This window comes from Ranitomeya imitator, chromosome 4, assembly GCF_032444005.1.
Source record: "Ranitomeya imitator isolate aRanImi1 chromosome 4, aRanImi1.pri, whole genome shotgun sequence".
Taxonomy (NCBI): domain Eukaryota; kingdom Metazoa; phylum Chordata; class Amphibia; order Anura; family Dendrobatidae; genus Ranitomeya; species Ranitomeya imitator.
Genome location: NC_091285.1, coordinates 508,906,877 through 508,921,946, shown reverse-complemented (window position 1 = coordinate 508,921,946; position 15,070 = coordinate 508,906,877). Strand labels below are relative to the sequence as shown.

The 15,070-nt window shown below is 44.1% G+C and overlaps 1 protein-coding gene across 3 annotated transcripts in view; it reads right to left on the bottom strand.

Annotated features, from left to right (window-relative positions):
• Nucleotides 1-1,574: 1,574 nt before the first annotated feature.
• The window catches only part of SQOR (sulfide quinone oxidoreductase), a 112,300-nt gene continuing 98,804 nt past the window's right edge, over nt 1,575-15,070 (bottom strand). For all 3 annotated transcript variants that reach the window (XM_069766059.1, XM_069766062.1, XM_069766060.1), the window contains 3 exons: nt 5,920-5,987; nt 5,300-5,478; nt 1,575-1,879 (listed from right to left, as the gene is read on the bottom strand). In XM_069766059.1, coding sequence (XP_069622160.1) covers nt 1,822-1,879; nt 5,300-5,478; nt 5,920-5,987 — 305 coding nt within the window. In that variant the 3' untranslated portion in view covers nt 1,575-1,821. The remainder of the gene's footprint in view (nt 1,880-5,299; nt 5,479-5,919; nt 5,988-15,070) is intronic.

Sequence of the window (15,070 nt, the reverse complement as noted above, 5' to 3'; positions counted from 1 at the left end):
TGGAGCGCGGTAATTTGCTGATTTGGGAATGAAATAAAAAAATTATGATCATTAGAAAAATTTATTTTATATTTTAATTATACTGAACAGTAATGGAATTTTTAAATTACACGGTTTTAAATAGTGTATCTGGCAAATGTCGACCTTCGCTATCCACACACTGCTGCATACGTTTTCTGAAGTTTTCATGAACTCTAATAAGCATGTCCACTGGTATTCTGCCAATTTCAGCTTCAATATTGTTCCTTAGGTCTTCCAAGGTGTTGGGACGTTGATATACACCTTAGACTTCAGGTAACCCCAAAGGAAAAAAATCGCATGGGGCTAAATCTGGTGAGCGTGCTGGCCAGTTCACATCTCCCCTCAAAGAGATAAGCCGTCCAGGAAACATTTGCCTCAAACAATTCATGGTAACCCTCGCTGTGTGTGCAGTGGCACCATCCTGTTGGAACCATGTATCCTCTAGTTCCATTGCCTCAAGAGCCGGCTGAAAATAATCCTGTATCATAGACAAGTACCGTTCGGAGTTCACAGTTATGGCACGACCATTATCCTGAAAAAAGTAAGGACCAATGATGCCTACTCGTGATATGGCGCACCACACAGTGACGCGGTCCGAATGCAGAGGTCTCTCGTGAACTTCTCTGGGGTTTGTTTCACTCCAGTAACGCATATTTTGTTTGTTTACACACCCACTGAGGTGAAAAGGTGCCTCATCAGAAAAAAACACAATTGCGTCACGGGGTATCGTTGCTAACATGTCTTCACAAGAGGTCCGCTGTGTCAAATAGTCCCATGCTGACAAATGTTGGACCACGCACATTTTATACGGGTGAAAATTCAGTTCATCATGAAGAATCCGGTGGAGAGAACGTCTTGAAATGCCAAGAGCAAATGATTGCTTCCGAGCAGAGCGTTTCGGAGATTGCAGTACTGCTGCTCTAACTCTCTCGATGTTTTGTGGTGTTGTAATCCTTCTCTCAGGTCCCCTTCGTACACATGACACATTCCCTGCTGTTCTGAATGCATTCACCCAATTTACAATTGATTGCCGTCCAGGAACACGTCCGCGTGGAGGAACAGCGAATTGTAAACGAAAAGCACGCTGCACTGCAATGATCGAGTGGGCATTTGAAAAATACGCTTCAACACAAAATGACCTCTCCTCACGTGTCCACTGTATGATGGCAACTGAAAGGCAGAGGAATACAAATCTCCCATCAGCCACTGTAAGCCACACCCACTCTCCCCTCTCTTCGACCGACAGTGCCGCCACAGCATGCAGTGCAAAAAAGCAAATTACCGCGCTCCACCCTGTATATACACACACCACCCATCTTTATTGCATGGCTCGTATAAATGGCTCACATAACCCATCTTACATAATTGACCTGGTAAACTTGTGTTGTGTAAGAAGGTATCATATGTACAATCAAACTGGAACATGTGGGGAAAGCTAAAGATGGCCTCAAATGCCCCGGTGATGTCTGGTCAGACTTTGAGAAAAAAAAGTCTTAGTGGTGACTGGTCATTTCCAAATAGAGAACCTTGAGTGACTGAATATTTGGCAACACTGATTTTAAAGATTTTATTTGTTAAATTCATGACAAAATACATAATTGTTCGAGAAGAGGAATAAAAGCTGTAGAAAAAACAATCTGCTAATTTGATCGGAAATATGAGGTTTTGCATGGTCATAGTAGTAAAACAATCTTCCTGTGCAGGTCGGTGTAAACACAGCCTTACATTACTTCTCGTACTGGACGTGGTAATGTGAGCTGGTGCGGCAAGAGCGGTGGCTGTGTATTTTGTAATCCATCTCTACTTAAAGCCAAGGTGCATTATTTTTCTTAAAGGAGCTGGACCGCCCCAATATCCCCTGTAGAGAAAAGGAAAATTAAATTTAAAAAATTAGCGGATGACATGTCACATTTGGTGAGCCCCTGATGTGCCTAAACAGTGGAAAACCCCCACAAGTGTCACCATTGGAAGCTAGACTCCCCTGGAAACTTATCTAGATGTGTATTAGCACCTTGAACCTCCAGGTGCTTCACAGAAGTTTATAACATTGAGCTGTGAAAACTAAAAAAAAAACAAAAAACATTTTTCACACAAAAATGTATTTAAGCCCCAAATTTTGCATTTTCACAAGAATAACAGGAGAAATTGCACAACATTTTCTCCTGACTATGCTGATACATATGTAGGGGAAAACGACTTTCGAGGCACCGTGAAAAGCTCCAGGGAAGAGGCGCCATATTGGAGTTCAGATTTTGCTGCACTGGTTTGAAGGTGCCATGTCACATTGGCAGAGCCTCTGAGGTGCCAGAACAGCAGAATCCCCCCATAAGTGACCCCCTTTTTTTTTAACAAATCTTTTATTGAATTTCTTAGTTTCCATAACATTTGCACAAAGGGATAGCACAGTTATATCCCCATAGAGAATAACTGTCTTCAAAACATCCCTCATTCCCACTCCATTCAACTCAAGCCCCTGAACCGAATAGCACCCCCTGTTCGACGTACAGTCATAGCAATCAAGAAGTTTGGACCTTCAGTTTCTCCAAAGAACCCAGTAGATCGTTCATCTGGTACCAGTCTGCTTGCAAGAACGGAGTCAATCGCTTAATCTCATCCTGAGAGCACTTGCGCTAAATAAACCTCCATCTATTAAATTTGGTTTTGTCTTGTCTCTTTCAGTTTCCAAGTGACCCCATTTTACAAACTACACCTCTCAATGAATCCATCTAGGGGCGCAGTGAGCATATTGACAACAGGTGTGTCCAGGATTTTATACCATTGGGCTGTGAAGAAAAAAGAACTACATTTTTACCACCAAGATTGTGTGTTATTTCCCAGTATGAAAATATAAAATTTGGAGCTATGTAGAAATGGCTCCAAAATTTGTCCCCCAGTTTCTGCAGAATGTAGAAATAGCCTATATATGGCTGTAGAGTACTACTTAGCCACACTGCAAGACTCAAGAGGGACAGAGCGCTATTTGCTTTTAGCGAAACATTTTCCTGGAATAGTTTGTGGACATCATATACAGAGCCCCCAAGTGCTAGAAAAGCAGAATCCCCCCTAAAGTGACCCCTTATTGGAAATTATACCCCTTTGGGAATTTATCTACAGATGCAGTGACGATTTTGGGTGTTTTCCAGAAACAGGCAGCAGTGGAGTGAAAATTGCAAACTGCCACTGCAGCGACCAGTACACTGTAGTTATCAGTACATTATGCCCAGCTCATGCTTCTTGACACATGCACCCGTAAATTAGGCGGGCTCATCACTACAGAAATGCCAAACGTGGGAGTTAAATATGGTTTAGACACACTGGGGCTCAGAAGGGAGGGGAACACTTGGATTTGGGAGCACAGAATTTGCCGAATTTCTTTTGGTGTGTGAGGAGTAGTGATGAGCGAATATACTCGCTACTCGAGTATTTTTTAGTGTTCGGAGATTTAGTTTTCATCGCCGCAGCTGAATGATTTACATCTCTTAGCCAGCTTGATTACATGTGGGGATTCCCTGGCAACCAGGCAACCCCCACATGTACTTAGGCTGGCTAACAGATTTAAATAATTCAGCTGCGGCAAGAAAAACTAAATCTCAGAGCACTAAAAAAATACTCGGAGGACCCCCGAGCGTGCTCGAGAAATCTCGAGTAACGAGTATATTCGTTCATCACTAGTGAGGAGCCATTTAGCTTTTCCAGAGCCTTTGTGCTACCAGTAACAAGGAAACCCCCTATATTTCCATTAACAGATGACGGACCTGAGTGGGTCTTGCTTTTTTTTGTGGATTTAGTAGAAGCTTTTATTGAGAACATTTTACATGACATTAAGGATCACATTTATCCGACACTCTACGCTTAGCACTTTGGGGTTTCCATCTAAATTTTCAAGTGACGTGACAGATGAAACCTCCGAAAGATCAATTCAATATAATGAGGCAGCAGGGTTACTCTGGACTCCATTTGGCCTCTGTTCAGCGGATGATGTAGGGCGCGTAAAGCAGGGAAGTAGGACAGTGATTGAGAGGAAGCGCCAGATCAAGACCATCAGACCAGACCACAATGTCTAGGGCAGGGATGTCAAACTCAAACACAGGGCCAAAATGAAAAGCTTGTACAAAGTCACGGGCCAACCTTGATATTTATTTAAAAAATGTCTACAAGAAAAAAAGGTATTGTCCCACAAACAAAGTACTTTAATTAATAGATCTTAGAATAAAATATTGGAATAATATAATGTTAAAAACAGTAAAAAAGCATATGGCTCAATTGCCTAATTTAAATATATAATAAGGGATAAAAAATCATTGAATAATACAGATAAGGTAAAATGCAAACAAAAGTGTCCTCAAATACAGTATACCAACACCACAGTGAAATCCTGCGGACATTACATTCCACACGCACGGTACGATGACTCTACTGTACCCATTCTCCCTCAATCCACCCGCAAAAGAATGGTGACCCCCATCACAGTATCATTCTCCAACTGTTAATCACCACATAGCCCTCCATACTGTATAATGGTCCCCGAATAGTGCTCCATACAGTATATTGGCCCCACATGGTGCTCCATACAGTATAATGGACTTGCTCCATACAGTATAATAGGCCCCACATAAAAAAAAACCCTCTGTCTGTTCTCCAGCTGCTCCATTCTCGACATCTGCGTAGCTGATACAGTTGAAAGTGCAATGCCGGGCCATATGTACTTTGGACCCACCCAGTGTTTCGGGTCAAATACACTCACTATGCGGACAAGAGTTTGACATACGTGGTCTAGGGGTATAATAAATGGTATTTTTGTGGTATGCAAAGGGGACTGAGGACTTATTTTACAGCAGTCTAGTAAGCTGCATGTAAGTCTTAAAGCTGGTACTTTATATTGTGAAAACCTGGTGACAGGTTCCCTTTATTGTCTGTACAGAACATATTCTATGATTAGCAGTGTGCCAATGTACTTTACAGTAAACTATTAGTTTCATTAGTCATAACAGGGCTTATTTTGCATTTACATTATTGTGTTCATCCTTTTGTTACAAATAGCCTATAATGCTTGCCCCTTTTACACTCTTAATGGGTTCCTTGACAAAATCACTACCAGCTATAAAATGCCGAATGCATGTATGTATGTATGTATGTATGTATGTATGTATGTATGCATGCATGTATGCATGTATGTATGCATGTATGTATGCATATAGATTCAGTCACACACACACAGTTATTTATGCTCATTTAAGAGATATGTGTTCTGTAATTAAAAGCTAAGGCAATCACTTACTTGAGCAGCAGATTCCAGTACAGGAATGGCATCATGTCAGCCTTCATATGGTACATGGTTCTTCTCTCTTTACCCTGATCAATAGGAAAAGTCTCCAAGGGTTGAGCATTGTAGTCAAATTCTGCCAAGATCACTTTTCGGTAGCCAGTTACCAATGGACATGAAGTATATCCATCATACTGCAAGCAATGGAGACATTACTCACTTTGGTAGAAATCTCTCTAAATGAGTTTATTATGTAATGTGACTCCACTGATCTAAAAACAATGGACTTCTGATAACTTTGTAACTGGGAGGTCCTATGAGACTTGTTCCATACAAGACATTGAATACAATGATAGGAAAACAATGCTATCACTTGATTATAAGATTGACCATGCACAGTAGATTAGCGTTGCTGAAACTGCCCATTGTGGGAGGACTGGTCAACCATCTACCATGCATGGGAGGCGTGAGAGCAAATGGCAAATCCAAGCAAAAGGATGGAACTTGTTTAACATGCTCGATCCTTCTATTCTCTGAGGTATGCATGTTTATGGGGTACTCAAACAGTAATATTTAGCTAAAGGAGATAAATTTGTATTACAAGCTGTAAAGTAACTATATGAATCATTACAGACCTTGGCAGATGAATCTTTGCCTTTCATCACCAAAGAAATGGTTTTATCCAGAACAGCCGACTGGGCCGCTAGGAATGGAAAAAAAAAAAATGGTTTGTTAGACCTGCAAATTCATTGTCTGCACAATACACAGGGATTTATGAGAGCGGTTCTGGTGTACCATGTTCCTGTAGGCCTGTCTACTTTCAAAGCAGTATGTCATCTACATAGTTCTTCTTTCTCTCGGTAAATTCAGCGGCGTCCTTTAATTGTTATATAGTCAAGTCCACATTTAAAAGTTCAGGCAAACGTAAACGATTTTCCGGTGATAACTTATTGATCATTGGGGTCCAACCACTAAGACCCACACTGATGGAGAGAACAGGGAATTTCTATTCCCACTACAAAATGGGCCGGTAGACTGGATGCCCAAATACAAGAGCGCAGCGCTGGAAAATGCTCCATTGTAAAGATAGAAATTATCTGTTCTGCCAATAGCTGTGGGTCTCAGTGGTTGGACCCCCACTAATCATCTATCTGGATAGGTGATGAATTACTTTCATTGGGCAAAATCTTTAACCCCTTCATGACCCAGCCTATTTTGACCTTAAAGACCTTGCCGTTTTTTGCAATTCTGACCAGTGTCCCTTTATGAGGTAATAACTCAGGAACGCTTCAACGGATCCTAGCGGTTCTGGGATTGTTTTTTCGTGGCATATTGGGCTTCATGTTAGTGGTAAATTTAGGTCAATAAATTCTGCGTTTATTTGTGATAAAAACGGAAATTTGGCGAAAATTTTGAAAATTTCGCAATTTTCACATTTTGAATTTTTATTCTGTTAAACCAGAGAGATATGTGACACAAAATAGTTAATAAATAACATTTCCCACATGTTTACTTTACATCAGCACAATTTTGGAAACAAAATTTTTTTTTGTTAGGAAGTTATAAGGGTTAAAATTTGACCAGCGATTTGTCATTTTTACAACGAAATTTACAAAACCATTTTTTTTAGGGACCACCTCACATTTGAAGTCAGTTTGAGGGGTCTATATGGCTGAAAATACCCAAAAGTGACACCATTCTAAAAACTGCACCCCTCAAGGTACTCAAAACCACATTCAAGAAGTTTATTAACCCTTCAGGTGCTTCACAGCAGCAGAAGCAACATGGAAGGAAAAAATGAACATTTAACTTTTTAGTCACAAAAATTATCTTTTAGCAACAATTTTTTTATTTTCCCAATGGTAAAAGGAGAAACTGAACCACGAAAGTTGTTGTCCAATTTGTCCTGAGTACGCTGATACCTCATATGTGGGGGTAAACCACTGTTTGGGCGCACGGCAGGGCTTGGAAGGGAAGGAGCGCCATTTGACTTTTTGAATCAAAAATTGGCTCCACTCTTTAGCGGACACCATGTCACGTTTGGAGAGCCCCCGTGTGCCTAAAAATTGGAGCTCCCCCACAAGTGACCCCATTTTGGAAACTAGACGCCCCAAGGAACTTATCTAGATGCATAGTGAGCACTTTGAACCCCCAGGTGCTTCACAAATTAATCCGTAAAAATGAAAAAGTACTTTTTTTTCACAAAAAAATTCTTTTAGCCTCAATTTTTTCATTTTCATATGGGCAACAGGATAAAATGGATCCTAAAATGTGTTGGGCAATTTCTCCTGAGTACACCAATACCTCACATGTGGGGGTAAACCACTGTTTGGGCATATGGTAAGGCTCGGAAGGGAAGGAGCGCCATTTGACTTTTTGAATGAAAAATTATTTCCATCGTTAGCGGACACCATGTCGCGTTTGGAGAGCTCCTGTGTGCCTAAACATTGGCGCTCCCCCACAAGTGACCCCATTTTGGAAACTAGACCCCCCAAGGAACTTATTTAGATGCCTAGTGAGCACTTTAAACCCTCAGGTGCTTCACAAATTGATCTGTAAAAATGAAAAAGTACTTTTTTTTCACAAAAAAATTCTTTTCGCCTCAATTTTTTCATTTTCACATGGGCAGTAGGGTAAAATGGATCATAAAATTTGTTGAGCAATTTCTCCCGAGTACGTCGATACCTCATATGTGGGGGTAAACCACTGTTTGGGCACTCGGCAGGGCTCGGAAGGGAAGGCGCGCCATTTGACTTTTTGAATGGAAAATTAGCTCCAATTGTTAGCGGACACCATGTCGCGTTTGGAGAGCCCCTGTGTGCCTAAACATTGGAGCTCCCCCACAAGTGACCCCATTTTGGAAACTAGACCCCCCAAGGAACTTATCTAGATGCATATTGAGCACTTTAAACCCCCAGGTGCTTCACAGAAGTTTATAACGCAGAGCCATGAAAATAAAAAATAATTTTTCTTTCCTCAAAAATGATTTTTTAGCCTGGAATTTCCTATTTTGCCAAGGATAATAGGAGAAATTGGACCCCAAATATTGTTGTCCTGTTTGTCCTGAGTACGCAGATACCCAATATGTGGGGGTAAACCACTGTTTGGGCGCACGGCAGGGCTCGGAAGGGATGGCACGCCATTTGGCTTTTTAAATGGAAAATTAGCTCCAATCATTAGCGGACACCATGTCACGTTTGGAGAGCCCCTGTGTGCCTAAACATTGGAGATCCCCCAGAAATGACACCATTTTGGAAACTAGACCCCCAAAGGAACTAATCTAGATGTGTGGTGAGGACTTTGAACCCCCAAGTGCTTCACAGAAGTTTATAACGCAGAGCCATGAAAAAAAAAAAAAAATTATTTTCTCAAAAATGATCTTTTAGCCTGCAATTTTTTATTTTCCCAAGGGTAACAGGAGAAATTTGACCCCAAAAGTTGTTGTCCAGTTTCTCCTGAGTACGGTGATACCCCATATGTGGGGGTAAATCACTGTTTGGGCACATGCCGGGGCTCGGAAGTGAAGTAGTGACGTTTTGAAATGCAGACTTTGATGGAATGCTCTGTGGGCGTCACGTTGCGTTTGCAGAGCCCCTGATGTGGCTTAACAGTAGAAACCCCCCACAAGTGACCCCATTTTGGAAACTAGACCCCCAAAGGAACTTATCTAGATGTGTGGTGAGCACTTTGAACCCCCAAGTGCTTCATAGAAGTTTATAATGCAGAGCCGTGAAAATAATAAATACGTTTTCTTTCCTCAAAAATAATTATTTAGCCCAGAATTTTTTATTTTCCCAAGGGTTACAGAAGAAACTGGACCCCAAAAGTTGTTGTCCAGTTTCTCCTGAGTACGCTGATACCCCATGAGTGGGGGTAAACCACTGTTTGGGCACACGTCGGGGCTCAGAAGGGAAGTAGTGACTTTTGAAATGCAGACTTTGATGGAATGGTCTGCGGGTGTCACGTTGCGTTTGCAGAGCCCCTGGTGTGCCTAAACAGTAGAAACCCCCACAAGTGACCCCATTTTAGAAATTAGACCCCCCAAGGAACTTATCTAGATATGTGGTGAGCACTTTGAACCCCCAAGTGCTTCACAGACGTTTACAACGCAGAGCCGTGAAAATAAAAAATCATTTTTCTTTCCTCAAAAATTATGTTTTAGCAAGCATTTTTTTTGATTCACAAGGGTAACAGGAGAAATTGGACCCCAGTAATTGTTGCGCAGTTTGTCCTGAGTATGCTGGTACCCCATATGTGGGGGTAAACCACTGTTTGGGCACACGTCAGGGCTCGGAAGTGAGGGAGCACCATTTGACTTTTTGAATACGAGATTGGCTGGAATCAATGGTGGCGCCATGTTGCGTTTGGAGACCCCTGATGTGCCTAAACAGTGGTAACCCCTCAATTCTACCTCCAACACTAACCCCAACACACCCCTAACCCTAATCCCAACTGTAGCCATAACCCTAAACACAACCCTAACCGCAACACACCCCTAACCACAACCCTAACCCCAACACACCCCTAACCCTAACCACAACCCTAATTCCAACCCTAACCCTAAGGCTATGTGCCCACGTTGCGGATTCGTGTGAGATATTTTCGCACCATTTTTGAAAAATCCGCGGGTAAAAGGCACTGCGTTTTACCTGCGGATTTTCCGCGGATTTCCAGTGTTTTTTGTGCGGATTTCACCTGCGGATTCCTATTGAGGAACAGGTGTAAAACGCTGCGGAATCCGCACAAAGAATTGACATGCTGCGGAAAATACAACGCAGCGTTTCCGCGTGGTATTTTCTGCACCATGGGCACAGCGGATTTGGTTTCCTTATGTTTACATGGTACTGTAAACCTGATGGAACACTGCTGCGGATCCGCAGCCAAATCCGCACCGTGTGCACATAGCCTAATTCTAAAGGTATGTGCACACGCTGCGGAAAACGCTGCGGATCCGCAGCAGTTTCCCATGAGTTTACAGTTCAATGTAAACCTACGGGAAACAAAAATCGCTGTGCCCATGCTGCGGAAAAACTGCACGGAAACGCAGCGGTTTACATTCCGCAGCATGTCACTTCTTTGTGCGGATTCCGCAGCGGTTTTACAACTGCTCAAATAGAAAATCGCAGTTGTAAAACCGCAGTGAAATGCGCAGAAAAAGCGCGGTAAATCCGCCATAAATCCGCAGCGGTTTAGCACTGCGGATTTATCAAATCCGCAGCGGAAAAATCCGCAGAGGACCAGAATACGTGTGCACATACCGAAACCCTAACCCTAGCCCTAACCCTACCCCTAACCCTAACCCTACCCCTAACCCTAGCCCTAACCCTAGCCCTACCCCTAACCCTACCCCTAACCCTACCCCTACCCCTACCCCTAACCCTATTCTAACATTAGTGGAAAAAAAAAATTTCTTTATTTTTTTTATTGTCCCTACCTATGGGGGTGACAAAGGGGGGGGGGTAATTTATTATTTTTTTATTTTGATCACTGAGATATAATCTATCTCAGTGATCAAAATGCACTTTGGAACGAATCTGCCGGCTGGCAGATTCGGCGGGCGCACTGCGCATGCGCCCGCCATTTTGGAAGATGGCGGCGCCCAGGGAGAAGACGGACGGGACCCCGGCTGGATCGGTAAGTATGATGGGGTGGGGGGGGGCCACGGGGGGGGGGGGGGATCGGAGCACGGGGGGGGGGGAATCGGAGTGCGGGAGGGGTGGAACGGAGCACGGGGGGCATGGAACGGAGCCCGGGGGGGCTGGAATGGAGCACGGGGGGGTGGAACGGAGCACCGGGGGGGGGGGTGGATCGGAGTGCAGGGGGGGTGATTGGAGCACGGGGGGGTGATTGGAGCACGGGGGGAGCGGACAAGAGCACGGGGGGGAGCGGAGCACTGGACGGAGGGGAGCCGGGGCAGTGTACCGGCCAGATCGGAGGGCTGGGGGGGCGATCGGAGGGGTGGGGTGGGGGCACACTAGTATTTCCAGCCATGGCCGATGACATTTCAGCATCGGCCATGGCTGGATTGTAATATTTCACCCGTTAAAATGGGTGAAATATTACAAATCGCTCTGATTGGCAGTTTCACTTTCAACAGCCAATCAGAGCGATCGTAGCCACGAGGGGGTGAAGCCACCCCCCCTGGGCTAAACTACCACTCCCCCTGTCCCTGCAGATCGGGTGAAATGGGAGTTAACCCTTTCACCCGATCTGCAGGGACGCGATCTTTCCATGACGCCGCATAGGCGTCATGGGTCGGAATGGCACCGACTTTCATGACGCCTACGTGGCGTCAAAGGTCGGGAAGGGGTTAAAAGAGTATTGCATATGATTAGAAGATTAGGAATACACTGCAGCTTTCTTTAAAAGAAATATGGATACTCCTGTCCACGGGTTATATGTTAGGCCAGGGTCAGAACATATAAAAATATGGTCTGTTTTTTTATGGCTGAGATACGCAGAAAAGTTCCTGAACAGTGATCCGTATTCAATGCGAGGATGCGATTTTTTTCTCCAAAAAGTATCCGTGTGTCATCCGTATGGCATCCACACGGCGAGATTTTCTCGCCGGATTGGAAAATGGACATAGAATGGATCCATGGGATGAAATATTCGTGAAAACATACAGTACAGACCAAAAGTTTAGAAGTTAGGCTACGTTCACATTGGCGTTCCGCCAATGTGCGTCGCTGTTGCGCCGGCGACGCAGCAGCGACGCGCCCCTATGTTTAACATAGGGGACGCGTGCGTTGTTTTGGTGGCGTTTTTCGCCACGTGCGTCGTTTCCGACGCTAGCGTCGGACGCAAGAAAACGCTACATTGTAGCATTTTCTGTGCGTCCGATTTTCGTCAAAAACGACGCATGCGTCGCAAAACGCGCGCGTTTTTGCGCGCGTTTGCGCGCGTTTTTACGTGCGTCGCGCGTTGCGTCGCCGACGCAGGGCGGCGCAACGCTAGTGTGAACCTAGCCTTACTGTAGAAGTGGCGGGCTGCCACAGCCACAGAACAGCTGGCTCACTCCTGGGCTCATCCTCCTCTTCGAAGAAATCACATGATGCTTGTGAAGTAGTTAGGACAAGTACAAAAGCTATTTAATTTGAGATAATTAAGTGATAGCAAACAAAAAGCAATGAAGCTGATGACAAGCCAAAACACTCATTAGTTACATAACATGTAAAGCTTTTGCTAATGTGACGGATGATTAATTGTTCTGTAAGCAATACAAGGGCATTTTTTCTAGGACAAACTTAATTTATATTGTACTATTAACGGGTTATTCCTGTCTTAATCTACAAGCATTGTCTGATATTAGCCAGTTATTAATAAAAGTAATTTTGCAATTTACTAATTTACTGCTTATAATAATTCTCAGCGGTTCTGTACGTGGAGAGCAGAGCGAGTCGCTGCCAGACCCTGACTGTGGCTTATTTCCAGGGAGAACCGAAAAAAAAATTAAGTATTTTAATGAAATAAACACATGGGGTTGTATTATCTTTATTCTACGTTCAATCCAACTGAAGACCCTCAATCTCCTGAAAAAAAAAAAAGCAAAATAAAAAAGCAATAATATCCCATACCTGTCCGCCGTACAGTCATGTCCCACTATGTAAATCCATATGAAGGGGTTAAATACAGTTACAATCAGGAGCCTGCTAATGCAGCCACTCCGGGCTGTAAGAGACTGGGGAATAAATAAAATGAAAGTAACGGAGCTTCGGGGACTTGCAGTGCCATCACGCAACAGTTCAAATGAGTTTATGCCACCAGGGGGCGCAGCTTCAGTGACGGCACTGCAAGTCCCCGAAGCTACATTACCTTCATTTCATTCATTTCCCAGTCTCTTACAGCCGGGAGCGGCTGAAATAGCAGCGCTCCTGGATGTAACTGTATTTAACCCCTTCAGCTGGATTTACATAGTGGGATATGACTGTACGGCGGACAGGTATGGGATATTGTTGCTTTTTTATTTTCCTTTTTTTTCAGGAGAACGAGGGTCTTCAGTTGGATTGAACGTACAATAAAGATAATAAGACCCCATGTGTTTATTTCATTAAATTACTTTATTCTTAATGTGTGGGTGTATTTTCAACCCTTTTCTAATATTGGATAAATAATGGATAGGTGTCTTATTGACATCTCTCCATTATTAACCAGACTTAATGTCACCTTACAATAGCAAGGTGACACTATCCCCTTATTACCCCATATCCCACCACTACAGGGGAGTGGGAAGAGAGTGGCTAAGTGCAAGTATAGGCGCATCTTGCAGACTAACTAGCTCTGTAATTATATATATATATATATATATATATATATATATATATATATATATATATATATATATATATATATATATATATATATATATATATATATATATATACATATACATATACATATACATATATACACACACATACACACACACACCGTATATATTTTATATATTATACCTATATAATATATCTATATATATATACTATATCATTGTCTAAGGGGTACTTCAGTCTTTCTGTCTGTCTTTCTGCCTGTCACGGATATTCATTGGTCCCGGCCTCTGTCTGTCACGGAAATCCAACTCGCTGATTGGTCGTGGCTGTTTTGCCGCGACCAATCAGCGATGGGCACAGTCCGGCGCCAAAATGGCTGCTCTTTCCTCCCCGCTGTCAGTGCCCGCTCCATAATCCCCTCCAGTCAGTGCTCACACGGGGTTAATGGCAGCGCTAATGGTCCGCGGTGTAACACACTCCATTAATGCTGCTATTAACCCTGTGTGACAACATTTTTACTATAGATGCTGCCTATGCAGCATCAATAGCAAAAAGATCTAATTTTAAAAATAATGAAAAAAAAATTAAAAATCGTTATATGCTCACCTTCCGCTGCCTTTCCCGCTCCTCGCGACGCTCCGGTAACCACTCCATGCAAGCAGCAGGTTCCGGTGCCAAGGATGGTATGCGAGAAGGACCTGCCATGACGTCACGGTCATGTGAGAGCGACGTCATCACAGGTCCTGCACTCATACCAACCCTGGGACCGGAAGCTGTCACGGCCGTTTATGTTGGTCTCTGGCGGCTGGCACTGAGGTAACTGGGCAGCGGAGTCCCGGAATAAGCTCCTGAAGCAGTGGACCCTCATCGTGCACACGCTGAGCAGCCTGCAGGTGAAGCTGCCATGTAACGTGCGGCTGAGACCCCAAAACCCGCTCACCTATCCGGACGTGGATCAGGTGTTCGTCATGGTGAGCGGGTGTCTTCCCTTCTCCCTGCAGAAGACACTGAGGTTCTGTATCTGTACTGCAGGTCTCTGCTGCGACCCAGTGTCTGAGCTGAGGCTGGAAACACAGCGAGGCACAGACTCCAGGAGGTCCAAGTGGCTGATGGGCGAGGGCAGGGTACGGTGTGCAGGGTATGATGGGCAAAGTTCGTGTGCAGGGCATGGTGGGAAAGGTACGGTGGGCAAGGTGCTGTGTGCAGGGTACGGTGGGCGAGGTGCGGTGTGCAGGGTATGGTGGGCAAGGTGCTGTGTGCAGGGTATGGTGTACGGTGGGCAAGGTACGGTGTGCAGGGTACGGTGGGCAATGTGCTGTGTGCAGGGTACGGTGTGCAGGGTACGATGGGCAAGGTGCGGTGGGCAGGGTACAGTGTGCCATCTCACGAGGATCTCATCTCCTGATGGTCCTACATGTTAGGCTCTAGGAGAACTGATCTGTGACTACAGCAGCAGTTGGCATCAATGTGGCTGTTTTTCTCATCCCCCCTTTGGCACATTTGTGCCCATCTGATG